The sequence below is a fragment of the Anomalospiza imberbis genome, chromosome 5 (genome assembly GCF_031753505.1).
Source record: "Anomalospiza imberbis isolate Cuckoo-Finch-1a 21T00152 chromosome 5, ASM3175350v1, whole genome shotgun sequence".
NCBI lineage: Eukaryota > Metazoa > Chordata > Aves > Passeriformes > Viduidae > Anomalospiza > Anomalospiza imberbis.
In genome coordinates, this window is record NC_089685.1 from 2,540,149 (window position 1) to 2,556,285 (window position 16,137).

The 16,137-nt window shown below is 48.5% G+C and overlaps 1 protein-coding gene across 3 annotated transcripts in view; it reads left to right on the forward strand.

Annotated features, from left to right (window-relative positions):
• The window catches only part of PLXNA4 (plexin A4), a 446,965-nt gene that overhangs the window by 208,554 nt on the left and 222,274 nt on the right, over positions 1–16,137 (forward strand). For all 3 annotated transcript variants that reach the window (XM_068189379.1, XM_068189378.1, XM_068189380.1), the window contains exon 4: positions 15,290–15,421. In XM_068189379.1, the coding sequence (XP_068045480.1) occupies positions 15,290–15,421 (132 nt within the window). The remainder of the gene's footprint in view (positions 1–15,289; positions 15,422–16,137) is intronic.

The window sequence follows — 16,137 nt, forward strand, 5'->3', positions numbered from 1 at the left end:
TGAAAGAGTGATTTGGCACTGGAGTCTTCTGCTCAGGGAGGTGGTGGAGTCACCACCTTCTGGCTGCTGAGAATTTGAGACTTTCTGAGCTGCCAGGCACTGACCCCCAAGAGAACACTGCATTGACCTGAGGCCGTGGAGAAGGCTTCCAAAATGGAATGACAGAACTGGGATTGTGGGTGTGGAGTTTGAATAGAAGTGTATGACATCACAGGGTGGGAAACTCAGAGTTTAAGGGTTTAGAATACAGTAATATCTATAAAGCAAGATGGAGGTTTTGGGGCAGAGGCTGCTCCTTTTTCTTCACCTCCTTCTCCATGTGTTTGGGTGGTTTTGTGTACTTGGATAAAAAAGTCCACATTGCAGGGCACAGGTGGTTGGTTATTGGGTTAAAAGTGAAAATAATTTAGGTGTCATTTCTTAATTGGACAGTTTATTCTTAAAAGCCTTGTAGAGAAAGAGATGGGGCTCCATTTTTAGTTTGTTAGAGCGAAGTGCTGTAGACCTCACAGCTTGTGAGACTGTAACATAGATAAGAATTAATAAACATCTGAGTCCAAACAAGAAATACCATCTCACACATTTAATCCCAACCCTGGCAAAAAAAGAAGCGAAGACTCTGCACAGTCACCATCCCTGGAGGTGTTTAAAAAAAGCCTGGACATGGCACTCAGTGCCATGGCTTAGTTGAGGAGGAGGTGTCAGGTCATAGGCTGGACTTGATGATCTCAGAGGTCTTTTCCTACCCAGTTCATCTGTGATTCGGTGATTCTGTAACTCAGCAGTGGTGTCTGGGCTATGGCAGGGACCACCCCAGCAATGTTTGCACTTTGTCCCCACAGGCTTTCAGGCAGCTCCTGCTTGTTGGTCTCCACTGATGAGTTTGTTGGTCCCAGGGATGAGCAGCTTGCACAGAGGCAATGAGATGCGTAGGTAAACAGCAATCCCCAGACCTTCAGAGGATGGGGGAGTCCTGCAACTCATGGCTTGCTGCTTTTAGAGCTCACACATCTCAATCTGACATCAGAAGAGTACCTGGTTGTTTTGCCTCAGACAGGACATTGCTCTGCTACTGATGCAAGTTTGGGGAAAGATCTGAGGCACAAAGGGAGCTGCAAACCTGTAAGTTGGCCCTGTCGGAAGGACAGTGACACTTCTCAGCTCTGCTCAGACTCTCCTGCTGGGCTGTGGTCCTTGAGCACTACTTGGCTCAGCTGAAGCATCCCTGGAAATGATCTGTCAGGTCCCTTTTGTGCTCAGCTTTTCCAGACTGTCTACTTCCTGCATTTCCCTACATTCCTATTTTGCTTCAAGAGGTTTTGGGCTGGATCAATGCTGCATGATGGTGTTAAGTTCATGAATACCATTCTAAGCAATTTACGGGGCAACCTGGACTCCTCAACAGCCTGATCCAGGGTCTGATTCCCCAGCTCAACTGTGTGGCTCAGGCAGCCTCTCTCCCCTCCCAGGAGTCTCCTGCCTCTGCCCAAGTGGAATAATATGCTAGCACTCCCCTCTTAAATCCCTCTGGCTCTGTTAATTCTCCCTTGAACATGCCTTGTGCCTTGCCCTCCGTGCCATACAGCTCCTCAGACCTCCTAATCCTTTGGAGTGCACGTGGAAAGCTCTGCTTCCTCCACGGGGTCATCAGCTTCCCTCTCACACACCCGGCTTGGTGCTGGGTGTGCTTGGCTGACAGAAAATCAATCCCTGCCACCCTCACCCCTTGCATTCCCACCTTTTGTTTCCCTCTGAATGGGGGCTTCACATTGATGGTCTTGGCTGGTGATTTACTGACATTAAAAATGGGCCTGCCACACTGTTATTTTTTAATTCCTTTGAATTAGTTTTGGATAATTCAATCAAGGGGTTTGAAAACACTTCTGGTTAATTCTGATTGATGTGCTAGGAACCCCTGTGATTAAGGGTCTGGGGATATGTGCCATTCTTGCACTGTTGGAGGTAATAATTAAAATTATACAATGATAGAGTTGTTAAGGTTGGAAAACACCTCTAAGATCATGGAGTCCAACCATTTACCCAGCTTTGCTAAGACCACCACTAAATCATGTCCCCAAGGGCCACATCTACATGGCTTTTAAATCCCTGCAGGGAAGGAGTCCCTGCCCATGGCAGTGGGTTGGGATGAGATGACTTTTCGGGTCACTTCCAACACAAACCATTCTGTGATTCTCTGTAATGGAGAGAACCAACAAATTGTCTGGTGTTCCCAGAAGGAAAGAAAGCATGAGAGACATCTTTGGGTCACTAATGAGGGAGCAGTGGGAGATGAGATCTTGGGGAGACAAAGGCCTCGGTGAGACCTTTGCTGGGGGGTTTGCTCTGGATGGAGGTTGGCTGGTGGGAGACCTGGGACTTGCTGGGCTCAGTGCTGCTCAGTTGGGGCTGGATGGGGAGAAAGGAGGTCTGTGCTGGGGCTGGGCTGCAGAGAGTCATGTCCTTGGTCAGGTGTCAGAGACAAAAGCAGAGGAACCTGTGGTAGACTGGGGGCATCCTTCAGTCTATGGGAGGTGAATGGAAGAGGCCTCGTCCACTGTTTCAGTGCTGGATCAGTTTTCTGGCTGCTTTCATGAAAGGGGACAAAGGTCAAATGTGAAGTTTTGTCCCCAGATGGTGCTTCCCTTTTATCTGAGGCAATATTGGAAGATAAGCATTCGCTTTCTCTTTTTCTCTCCTCCTTCTATTTTCTGTGGATAAACATAGATTATGAAGGTTAAAAAAGCTTTGAGGGATGTTTTTTTTTATCTGATATTAAGTTCTTAATAGGTCACCTTGGCATTGAGAAGCCCAGGAGCTGAAAGAGTCAGCAATTGAATCACAATAACCTTTGCAGAGCACAGCCCTGTCAGTGGGGCTGGGGCCCAGAGATATGTGGGACCTCATTATCTTAACCTTAGCCCCAGGGGTGTCAGCTGACAAAAGGGGCTGGAGACAGCTTTTCTTTCAGGTTCCCCTTTCCCTTGGCCCTGGAGATAACCTGTCCCCATTTTGCTGACAGGAATTGTTCCCAAGACACCACCATTCCCCCCACCCACCCAAACCCAGTGGTCTCAGCAAGGGAGTGAGGAAAGAGCTGTGGCTCCCAGATTTCTCTGTTTTCAGTGATGCACTCACAGCCCATCGCTCTGCATTTCTGAAATCATTTAGCACCAGCATCTGACACAAATATCAGTGCAAGAACGGCCAATCTCACTTGACCAGTGATATCATCTCTGGGATACGATTTTTGATTAGTTTTTTTTTTTTTTTTTTTTTTTAGAGAAAGTGCTCAAATCCTCAGCAAAGCGGGAGCTTTGGTCTGCCTCTCTTAAGCTTGAAAGGGAAATTGCAAATGTGTCTTTCTATCTCCAAGATTGAATGCGACAGGCTGTGATTGAGTTCGCTGCCCTCGCTGACGCCTGGAGCTGCCCAGGGCACTGCACCACCCAAGGTGTGGAAATGCCCCCCTCAGGATCTGATTCCCTGAGTTATCTGCTACAGGGAGCAGGTCCTTTTGGGGGAATGCCTGTGGTCTCCACAGACTCTGCTGGCTGTGATAAGACAAGGGGTGATGGTTTTATCCTGAAGGAGGGTTGATTTAGATGAGATTTAAGGAAGTTTTTACAACTGGCTCATGTATAGAAAGCTGGTGGATGCACCTGCTCTGGAATCATTCAAGGCCAGGCTGCACGGGGCTCTGAACAACCTGATCCAGGTGATGTCTCTGGTTTTTGAACTAGGTGACCTTTAGAGGTGTCCCTTCCAACCCAAGCATTCCAGGATTCTGTTTTTCTCTCATTTTAAGCCAGTGCACGCATGTGTTCATCTCTACACCACCCCTTGGGTCCCTTGGTGAGCACATCCGCAAGCCAGGAGGATGATCCTGGAGCACCCAGGTGTTTCTGGGTGCCTCCAAACCCCCTGTTTTACCTGCCTGGATCCTCCCACCCTTTCCTGTTGCCGTGTGCTCCACTGCCCGTGCATCCACGACAATTCCCGCGTATCCATGAGCATTCCCGCGTCTACGCTCGTGCCTCCCGTTGCCAAAGGGCAGCTGGCTCCCTCTCAAGTGCCACAGTGTGGTGAGGATCTGTGGGTGTCTCCAAGCTCTCCCCGTCTGGCAACAGTCAAAGGAGCTATTGTGGTGCTGCCCTTCACCCCCCGCCCCGCGGCTCCCAACCCTCGGGGTCACCGCGTTCCCAGCGGGATGAGCTCATCCCTGCGGGAGTCTGGTCCCTCAGCCCCATGAACAGACACTTATAAAGGACTTATGTTCATCATCCAGCCTGTGTTGTGGTGCATCTGTCTTCATTCCATCCCATATTACTCCCTGCCTCAGTTTCTGAGCTGTCCCACAGACGGGTTTGTGCTCCAGGCCAGCTGCGTTGGGATCGTTGTGTCCGGTCAGTCCTGCTCACACACGCGCTGCACTTCTGGGCATTTCTGAAGGCAAAACTCTGAGTCTCTCTGGTGTTGCAAGTTGTCTGAAGTACTTTTATCTACAGTTGGAACCCTGCTGAACAGCTTACCAGATTTTAGGGAGCATTTTGTTTTCTGCAGCTCACGAGCTGACACCCGTGCTCTCACATGTAAAAATTTAATTTTCATACTTTTTTTTTTCATTATTGTTCCCTTAATCCCAATCAGAACCACTGCAACCCAAAGCATCCATTTACAGTCTCCTTATGAAGAATCAGGAGTGATGGCAATAACAGCCATGAATATTTAAAAGTTAGCAAGTTCCCAAAATATTGGCCTTGTAAAAGAAATTCCACCAGTTTGGGAGAAACAGATGCACCTGAGTTGCACTAGGATGACCTTTGAGATTATCCACTGGATCATAAATACAAGCATCCAGCAGCAGGACCCTCTCTGTGAGACCTGAACTTTACCTCTGGGAATGTCAAACAGAGAATCCTTATTTTCCATGAAGGACCTGGAGTGGCTCTGCAGAGCACCCATGGCAGGATTTGTGCCTGAGAATGACCCATGGATGAAGAGACTGCTCTGTTGCCAGTGGGACTAAAATCCTGCAGAGCTTGGGAGGCAGACACAGAGCCTGGATGGGCTCCTGTGGTGCAGGAGCAGAGTTGTCCCATCCTCGTCCCCTCCCTATGCTCCCACAGTGGTGGCACATCCTTCCCTGATGGAGTTTCATTCCCCCAAAGCACTCACCCAGCTGGTCAGAACTTGTAAGAGCCTGAGGTCAGAAATTTGGATGTTAAATCTAGTGGCTGGAGCATTCAAATGACCTCTTTATTTGGCCAGGCACAACTTGATGCAGACATTCTCCTTTTGAGATGCCACTGATGCCAGCACAGAGTTTCCTAGGACACAGCTGCAGGTCAACACCTTGAATACCCACCTTCATTTTCCACTGATAGAGGACAGAGCAGAGTTTTTCAGGCTTAAATAGATTTAATTTTAGGTTGCAGGGTGGGGGTAAGTGAAGAACAAATGTCCAGGTGATGCCTTGTGAAGGCTAGAACAGAGACTGGACAGAGCTAAAGAATAAAGCAGGGATTTATTGAAAGGATCTCCTCATGGATCCACCTTGGGCAGCACCAGAGCCCAGCCAGGGCTGCACCCAAGATGAACCCAAATGGTCCCAGAATGCACGAGCGCTCCCGGGGGCTCTCACTGGGATCAGCTCTGCTCCATTGGCACGTTGGAGTTCATTGTCCCATTCCAGCTTTAGCCCATGCAGTCCCATCCTGCTTGTTTTTCTCTCCTCAGCCCACGTTGTTTGTGCTCCTGGGCTGAGGTTTGGATCATTTGTCCTTGGTGCCCAGCTGGAGCAGGAATTGTTTTGTCTCCCTGCTCTGTGCAGAGAGCTCACCATCCCATAATATGAAGCCCAGACCCGCACACTAAAGCAGCTCTGAATCTGAAAAATATAAAAGCTCAAACCTGAGGCACCACAGGGTCTTTGGGAGCAAGTGCACTCCAAATGTCTGGGTGTAGGGTGGCCACTGGCAGCAGAGCCAGGAGCTGAGGAGAAGGAGGAGGAGGAGCAGCAGGTTTGGAGCCCTTGCACTGATCACAGTCCTTGGTGGGGTCTGGACTGCAAAGGCCTCAGCCTGATGCCATAGGTGAGTGCCAGCAGCCCGGTAATGGATTGCCTGGCAGGGCTCGGAGCTGAACACGGATGCTTGGCAGGCCATTACCTTGAAAAATGAGCTCTGCCGAGCTTGCTTTGTGTTGTTACAAACTAATGATTTGCATTGATTAGCACATGGCTCATGAGTGTCTAATTTATCAATCAGGGAGCGCCAGGGGAGTGCGTGTAAACCATGCTCTCAAAAATGATGTCATCTGTCAATGGGCTCTGGGATGTGAGAGCTGCACATACCTGACACGCTCTCCCTGCTGAGGGAGAGAGACCTGCTCGTGTCCTTCCCTTTCCCTCTGTTTCCAGCTCTGGAGCTGTTCCACTTTGGGGTGAGCCCTGCAGCTCAGTTACAGCCTGACTGGACACGCTTCAAGCTGTAATTGTTAATTTTTATGGTGCTGGGAGCAATAGTCAGAGACCCACTGTGTTAGGTGATGTCCAAGCCCAGAATGAAGGGTTTGGACAGAAGGTCATTCTTTCACTTTGTCTAATATGATTCATAACTCCACTGCAGCCAGGAGTATGTTGTGCAATAAATGTTAGTGGGGATCCACGGTGGGATGGGACGGCAGTCCTCTGCTGTGGACTGGAAAAAAGGGGATCTCTGTCAGCTAGGAATTTGTCTTTGGGCTTGAAGGGCCCTCTGGCCCAAAGCAGGTGGCTTTAAGCTGACAAAGGGTAGATTTAGATTGGATATTAAGGAGAAATTCTTCCCTCTGAGGGTGGGAAGGCCCTGACACAGGTTGCCCAGAGAATCTGTGGCTGCCCCTGGATCCTTGGAAGTGTCCAAGACCAGGCTGGATGTGGCTTGGAGCACCCTGGGATAGTGGAAGGTGTCCCTGCCCATAGCAGGGGGTGGAAAGAGATGATCTTTAAGATCCCTTCCAACCCAAACCACTCTATGATCCCACGATTCCAGTGGATCCCACTGTGCTGTGTCTGTGTGAGACAGTGACCCACCATGAAGCCACAACACCCAGTAGCTCTGTCAAGGCTCGGTGACCCACGTGTCTCCAGAAAACAAAGCAGATGCCCACCAACATCTTGTCCCATGTTTCTCTTGGGCCTCCTGAAGCAGGAGCCCTGCTCTGCCCTCTGTGCTGTGCTGGCTCTGCAGGGGTGATCCCCTATCCAGCAGCCAGGCACAGCTGTTTTTGACCCAATTTTCCAGGATTACACAAGAGGTCAGTGGGTGACTCCTGTGCAGGGATTAAACCTCGTGGCCCTGCCCAGTGAAGCCCCTGTGCCCCCTGGCCGAGGGTGTGCGGGGTGGGGATTACACTGCAGTGCTTGCAGATGATCAGGATTAACCAGCAGTTATTCTAGGAAAGCTGTCCTCTTCAAAACCCTGCATTGCTGCTGGGAGAAAAGGCCCTGGGAATTGTGTGGCTGGAGAAGTGAGGAAGAACCATTCTCCCTGGCTGTTGCTGTGTTGCAGGTGTAGCAAAAAACCCTTGTTTGCTGATGACAAGATTTGTTCTGTGAGATTGGATTTGATGATTTTGGAGGTCTTTTCCAGCCTTAATGATTCTGTGATTCTGTCACATGAGACCTCCTGGACAAAGGAAACACAAACCAGGAACCTGATGGGATTGCAAGGCCAGCCTGCTTTGCTGTCCCTTCTGTTTTCTGGTGTGCACTCAGATGCATCTACATTTTGGCAGAGTGACTTTTACTGGGTGATAGAGAAAGGACAAAGAGGAACACTTTTAAAGTAAAAGAGGAGACATTTAGATTAGATATTAGAAAGAAATTCTTCCCTGTGAGGTTGGGCAGGCCCTGGCACAGGTTGCCCAGAGAAGCTGTGGCTGCTCCTGGATCCCTGGAAGTGTCCAAGGCCAGGCTGGATGGGGCTTTTAGCAACCTGGGATAGTGGAAAGTGTCCCTGCCATGGCAGGGGGGGAACTGGGTTGTCTTTAAGGTAACTTCCCACCCAAGCCACTCTATGATTCCATGACTGTCCTGTCCAGATCAGCTCTCCCCTCTGCTCAGAGTGGCTCCTGTCATGACACTTGGGGTTCTGGACAGCACTGAGAGCAGGAGTTTCAAGAACACTGTAAACACCAGTTTTTCCTGGTGTCCATGTGGCTGGAGGTGCTCTGAGATCTGTGTTTGTATGGTTCAGGCAAGCAGAACTTTAAAACATGTGTACAGGGAGAAAAGAGAGAGCTGCTGGCTGCTGACTTAGGCAGGAGTTAAGGGCACCTCATGCCTTGCTTTTTCAATTAGCGTTTCTAAAGGCCTTTAGGATCGCTGGATAGACAGGGCGATTGAAATGCCATGTTTTATTAGGAATTGATCTCCTGTTAATAGGCTTTAGGCAAATTAGAACGGATTATTTTACTGGAAAACGGAGGGAAATGGGCAGAACATGGAGTGTCACCAGCCCCTTCCCTGTCTTTGTTGAGATCAATAGAGCTCCATCATGCGACCCAAATCAATGGAAAATCAGGAATAGGTGATCATCAGAAGGGCCTGACATGAGCTCATACACTGCCTGCTGTGTCCTTTCTCCCTCTCCATGCCAGGAGCAGCAGCCAGCAGTCCTGGCATCCTCTGGGGAACATTAGGTTCATAAAACAGGGAGGAACTGCTATTGGAAAAGCAATGAAGTATTAGTGGCCCCTGTGCAGTCGTAAGGCTCTGGCTGGGCCCTTCTCAGAGCAGCCTGGATTGATGTGCTGGGCTCCAGGGCTGCCTGGATCTCCTGGAAATGGTGTTTGCAGATCCTTAATCCAACAGTGAGAAATGATGATGGTGATTTCAGTGAGATGCCCTGCAAGAAGGAGAGGCAGGGACAGCAAAAGAAGGATGCCTCAGGGGATGGGGAGGACAAAAAGTCCTCCCACCTCTTGCTTTCCCTGCCCAAAATATTTTCTCTACTTTCCGAGGCAGTACCACAGTCATGGTTGCTCCCTCTCACCCTGGCAGAGGTAGCAGGGCCTGATTCCATGACCTGAAGGATTTTCCCTTTGAAATCCACCCTTGCAATCCTTCCTGGCAGCCATTTAATCCCCTCCCCTGAGAACTGGGGCAATTTCATGGCCAAAATAAGCCACCAGCATGACTTGAGTGAGAGCTGTTGGAGCAGCGGCTGGAAGCGCTGGGACAGGAGATGATGAATTCCCTGGAACTTCATCAGCCCAAGGGCTGCTGACGCTGCACAAAAGCAGAGTGGTGGGGAGGGACGGCTTGGCCGAGCGTGCCATGGTTCACCAAGCTCCTCTTCTGCTTAGTTATTCATTTAATTATTTGTAATGACTCTCATCCACCCAGCGTCTGCTCCTGCTGCCCGCCTGGCCGGTCATCGTGGTCCTGCCCCCCACCACGCTCCCAGCAGCCCTGGATGGTTTTCAAGTGCTTTATACAGAGATATTAATTGAAGGGGACCTTATTTTAACTCTGGTGGGCCAGGAATGATGCTCGTGGGCAGGAGGTGATGGTTTTAGAATAGCAAGAAACAGCTGAGCCTAGTTGGCACAGTGGAAATAATCCTTTTTTTTATTTTCCTGCCAGAGACCAGTCCAAGCTGCTTGGACAAATAAAACAGAAGTGAGGTTGTAGCAGGAGATTGGGTTAGGAGTGTGTTTCTAAAATGAGTCTGAAGATAATTTTGAAAAGACACTTTGCACTAGATCAGGCTCCAAGCCCCATCCAACCTGGCCTTGATCACTTCCAAGGATGGGCCATAAAAAACCTCTCTGAACAACCTGTGCCAGTGACTTTTTCTTGAATAAACCAAAACTGGACGATGTTAACATGCTCCAAACACTGATTCAGTCTGTGGGATCAGGCTTTGATGGGCCTGGAGTAAAGCTCCTGAAGTACATCTGTGTGGATGGATTTTAGCAGGAAATGTCACTTTATAGGAAAGAATGGACGTGCTAACAGAGGTATGTGGCCCTCTCTGGAAGGCAGGTGTTTCTGTTGCTCTGCTGAGCTTAAAGATGTTTTCTTTTTTGCCACAATCATGATTTATCTTCCAGCAAAGGCACCAAGTGCTTGCTACCACCAACTCCTTTTGTCCCCCAATCCCACTGCTCTTTCCTTGACAATTTTGAGTCCATCCCCAGGATTTGGAGAGGTTTATTGTGTCCCTCTCTTTGATAACTATGTGATACCAACCTCTGTGTCCCTCTTAGAAGTGTGATTGAGGCATCTGCCACCAACTTGCTGGGGAAACTGTCCTCGAGCATCAGCCTCCCGTGGATCCCTCAGCAGCTGGGGAGGCCCAGATAACGCTGGAAACCACCAGCCAAGTGATGGAAGGTATCTTTTGCCTTCTTTCATCTACCAGACCCTTAGGCTGCTTGCCAAGATGCCTGTGGGTGTAGCCATGGCCAGGGTGAGAGCTCAGAGAAGGCCAGAGCCTGTGTCTTTAAAGATTAATAGTGTTGTTTGCTCATTAAGGAGATCGTTTTAAAGTCAGCGCTAGCCAGAACGTTCGAGTGCAAGCATCTGTTTGCTACTGGGAGAGGATATTTATTGTCTGATACTTCAATGGATGTAAATAAACAGCCAGCCCTAGATAATGTTCAGACAAACAAACAAACAGCTGCCAGAATGAGTCCCTTGGTAGTTGACCTTCGGGAAGCATGACGCTGATGTTTTAATAGCAGCCGGCTCTGCAGAGCCAAGCCCAGTGAGTGAAGCCTTCCAGGAAGAAGAAGGATTAATGTGCAGCCTGAGAGTGCTGGGCCCTGGGAGCTCCCACATGTGTTGGGTTAAAGGAGGACAAGGGAGCTGAGCTGAGCATCTGGGGCTCTGAGTGGTGTGCATGTCCAGGACGGACATTCAGGGAGTGGGAGCAGGTGGATGATCCTGTTGTGGAGGTGATGGGTGTGATGTGGACTGTAGGCTGTGCATTTTGAGATTCACATGTGGTCCTGGAGTCCTCTCTGTCACTTGTTGTCCCCCTCCCTCTTGCCTTGCAGAGGAGCTCATGGCTCACAGGGAGCTCCCAGAAGCAATCCCAACTGGACTGCTAGCCAGGTTCTCATCCCACAGCCCCCAAAAAACATATTGAATATGGGAATGCCCATCATTAAGTCAGAAGAAAACTCTGTCCATGCCAGCACCCCAGCTCCAGTTGGGACCTGGGGCTGATGCCAGCAGAGAAGAGCAGGGACATAGGAAATGGGTGGTACGTTCTTCAAATTCCCTGCAGCTGGAAACTTGGGGAGCTTTCCAAGCAGAGATTGTGCCTGACTTTAGTGGTGATCACCTGCAGTCTTTGATGGGAATCTTCCCATTTTTCCTTCGCAGATTCTTTGAATTTTTTCACCAACCCAAATGCCCTGGTTCTAGCAGGAGCCTTGGAGCCAGGAATAAATCTCTAAGAGAAAATGCAGTTGTGTTGTCTGATGCTCAGGACTGTGAAGAATGTGCAGGGAAGGTGCAGATCCTCAGGGCTCTGTGCCAACATAAGAAAGACAGGATTTAAGATAGGTAAAGGGATGGTTGGAGTTAGTGGCTAGACTTTTGGCTGCAGTCTCCAAAAATCACCTCACTGCTGGCACAGGGCTCACATAGGCTGTGGGTTGGTGTCTTCCAAATTTTCTGGCCTTTTTCTGGGTTTTCCTATTGAAGGAAAATCCTATCCCCCTACATAGGGAATAATGAGTTCTGACTCCATGTTACAGAAGGTTGAATAAATTGTTTTTATTAAGTTAAATTACATTACATTAACACTATACTATACTATGGTAGAACTATATCATACTAAAAAGATATTAAAGAAAAACCTGTGACTGTCTCCAGACAGTCACGACACAGCTTTGACCCAATTGGCCAATCAATCCAAACAACCATCACCGGTGTCCAATAAACAAATCACTCTTCAGTAAACAATCTCCATAACCCATTCCACATGTGCCAAACAACAGGAGCAGCCAGTAGAGATAAGAATTGTTTTCTTCTTTCTCTGAGTTTTCTCACTGCGTCTCACAACTTCCCAGGAAAAATCCTGGGAGAGAGAATCATGTCTCTCTGTTCAGAGAATGTGAATACCTCATTTTCCTTTTTATTAACTACTAGATTTAACTGGAGAGAGGGGTTTCTGCACTTAGAGCTGTTGGGCTGTGGGTATGTGAGCACACGTGTGTGTGTTTGCACATGTACAGAGCAACGAGCTCTGTCCCTCCTGCCCTCCCTCCCACTCTGCAAAATAATGACTTTTCAGGCTATTAGGCCAGCAATAGCTGTTAAATCACTTCCGAGTAGCTCTGTATTCCTGGTGTGAAGCCTCTGCAATCTTTTACCTGCACCAAATGCACAGGGGAGATCCCTGGGGGCTGTGCCTCCTGTCTCCATGGTTTGTTAACTCCAGCTGGCTGTTCCTCCGGCCTGCCTCTTCCATCTCCGTGCTCTTTCCCCTCTAATGGGGTCTGGCAAAGGCTGAGGACAGTGACTGAGCCCTAGGGTGATAATTGGCTGCTTACATATCTGGCAGCCTGCAGATCTGACCATGGTGGTGCTGGAAAATCAAGGTCAAAGCAGCGAAGTTGTGAGGTTTGTTTAGCACAGGGATCAGCAGAGAGTGAGGATGCTGCGATGGGAATGAGAAGCCACGAGGGATTGAGGGGAGGCAGAGTGGAGACAGCAGACAAAGCTCCCTGACTGCTCCCTGAGAGGGAGAACTTGGAGCTGGAAAGCCTCAGAAGAGGAAAGCCTTTTGCTGTGGGGGTATTTGATGTGCTTGGAGCACAGCCCCAGCAAGGCTCTCTCCATGCTCCTCAGGCTGCAGCCCTTCCTGCCTCCTTCCTTTCCCCTGCCTGTCCTAAGGGGAATGACTCAGCCCAAGCCTGTTGGCATCTTTGTCCTTGACCCCATGGGTGATTTACATCAGGGCCCACTTTCAAGAAGGAAGATGCAGAGGAGCTGAATTTCCCTGTGAAGGACCACGGACATGAGCAAGCCCCCTGCTCCCAGGCAGCCAGAGCTGGTGGGAGTCAAGGATGTTCAGTGCTGGGCTTCATACCCTGAATTCTTTGTGTTTCAGTAATGTTCAGTGCTGGGCTTCAGACCCTGAATTCTTTGTGTTTCAGTAATGTTCAGTGCTGGGCTTCAGACCCTGAATTCTTTGTGTTTCAGTAATATTCAGTGCTGGGCTTCAGACTCTGAATTCTTTGTGTTTCAGTGATGTTCAGTGCTGGGCTTCAGACCCTGACCCCTTGGTGCATCAGGGATGCTCAGTGCTGGGCTTCAGGCCCTGACCTCTCTGTGTGATGATGTTGGACGTGTGTTGCTATCATCAGCAGTTCCATCAAGATGACAAATTAACTGCAAATCCTCCCGTGTCATTGGAGCAGCCCAGCAGCCAAGGCCTGCACGTGCTCCCACTTGTGAGGACTCTGATGGACAACATGTAGGATCTGAGCATCCCTGAGCACCCTCCACACCCTTTCCTGGCACAGAGAGCCCCTCTAACTCCTTTCTGCTTCATTTTCCTTATCTTTCCTGGGGAAATAATATTCCTTTGTTGTCCCACAGCAGATGAGTACATCAAGGAAGGACAAAGATAATTTGTATATCATTGCTCTTTTACTCATACAGACTTTCCAGAGCCTTTATCATTCCCTCTCTTCCCTTCTCTTTGACTTTCCAATACAGAAGATGATTCAGGCTCAGTTTCTTGGCTGAGAGGTCGATACAGAAGGAACAAGCTCAAGGACTGTGCCAGAGAATAGTGGGAACAGGTCTTGACACCATAAATTCTCCACAGCTTGTTATTTCCTTTGGATGGGAAGGGTGCTTTTTGCTCAGCTATCCAACTGCAGACTGGGAAACTTTGGTCAGGAAGGAATGGAGATTATAATGTGGGGCATGATGAAGATCTCCTACAACTTTGTTTCTCTTAGGGAAAGGTACTGTGGTGTTTGTGTTGCTTCAGGATAGAAAATTTTCAGGAAGTGAAAGGCAACACATCGGAAACAGGGAGATAAAGAATGTAGATGCACCTCTGAAACATGACTGTGGGGTTTGCTGCTGTACAGAGCCTCACCAAGGTTCAGGAGAACTCCTGAGAACAGCTATTTTATCATGACTTGCTCTATATTGAAAGGGATTGCAAACCTTCTCCAGCTGCTTTTGAGCCCAGACTCCAGAAATTGTTTTTAAGCAGGTTAAGAAAAGTCTGTTGTTTTCTGCAATTTCTTCTGCATCACTGGATCATTGTCAGGGACAGACTGGGACTGTGTGTCTGGTTCCTCCTCATAATCCCAGTTATTGATGTCCCTAAGTGACACCCTGTTATGAGATGTGTCTGGAATCATAAGGTGCCACATTTGTGCAGGACTGATTTCAATACCTGATACATGTAATCAGCAAGAGAAATAGTCTGTGTTGCACGGAACACTCTGCAATAATAAATTGCCCCGTGGAACATTAGCAATAAGAGCAATAATATTATCTGAGTAGCATTCAAGTGAGTCAGTCCTGCAGATTTGTGTGGTTTTTTTATCTTCTGCTCATCACCACCACAGATCCTTCCCTCGTTGCCATCATTGTGAGCGTGGTAGATTTGCCCAGGCGGTGACAGGAGCACAGTGACAGTGCCAGATAAAAGCTAGCAGGCTCTGCATTGTTCTTACAGTGCTCTTGTGTTGATGGGACCAGCAGATGTGATGAAATCTGCTTCATCCTTTTGGTGAGGAGGCTGGGAAAAGTTCACTTTTTGTTGACAGTGGTTGCTGCCCTAAAGACCTGGGGCACAATACATTTGTCCAGTGATTATTTTGTATATATATATAGATTATATATATAAATACAAAATATATATAATAATATATATGTATATAATATACATTATGTGTATATTATATATATATATATATATATATATATATATATATATATATATAACATATATATATATATATATAGATATATATAAAATAAATAGATATATATTACAGTGAAAGTGTGAGACAGAAAGTTTCCCAGAGAAGCTGTGGCTGCCCCTGGATCCCTGGAAGTGTCCATGGCCAAGTTGGACAGGGCTTGGAGCATCCTGGGACAGTGGGAATTGTCCCTGCCCATGGCAGGGGGCTTGGAATGAGATGGTCTTTAAGGTTCATTTCAGCACAAATCATTCTGTGGTCCTGTAAGTATTTGTTTTCAGTGAAAGGAGGAAAAATAACCTCATGTCCTCCCTCTGCTCTCGTTGTTGCTGCACAGATCCGTGTGGATGGCACCACCAAGAACACGCTGGAGTACGAGATCGTGCAGGTGGTGGACACTGGCCCCATCCTCCGGGACATGGCCTTCTCCGTGGACCATGAACACCTCTACATCATGTCTGAGAAGCAGGTAAGGAACTCCAGCAGACTGTGGTGCTTTATGGACCTTTCAGCTCCTTCATGCTGTGGACCTCAGCGCTGCTTGTGAATTCTGCACATTTCCTACAAGGATGTGCTCCACTGTCGACCTCAGGGTTTTTATGCTCACAAACCCGTGGCATTTATATATTTTTGCAATATTGAGGGGCCAGGTGCACAGAACTCAGGGGGCAGGAACCACCCCCAGAGTTGCTTTGTCCTGCTGGCTGCTGGACAAGGAGTTGCTGTTGCATTGTTCTCCACCCCCACCCAAACTGTGGCTGCATCTGCCACAGATACAGGAAGGTGTAGAGCCAAATCACTGAAGGATTTGTCTCTAACTGGAGTTTTTGGAGAGGCTGGAGCCTCTTTGGGACACTGGGCAAGAGTGTAGGATGCTGCCAGCCAGGGTGCAGGCCAGGTTTAGTGTGGTGTTCCTGTTGTGTTGTCAGCATTGTGATTGAAAATGCTGGCCAACAGATGCCAGGGAAGGACCAGTCTGGGCATTCAGCATGGAATCCTGGCTGATTTCAGTGGAATTCTTGGCCTCGGGAAGTTTGCTGCTTGGGGAGGGGGTAGGAAGAGGAGCTACTTCTACATGGAAAATGCACTGTTTATACTTATTCCTGTGGGTGTGCAGGATCACTTGAGCTATCATACCTGGCTGATTCACAGATGCTCATGAGGAGCTTTAAATCCACAAAAAGA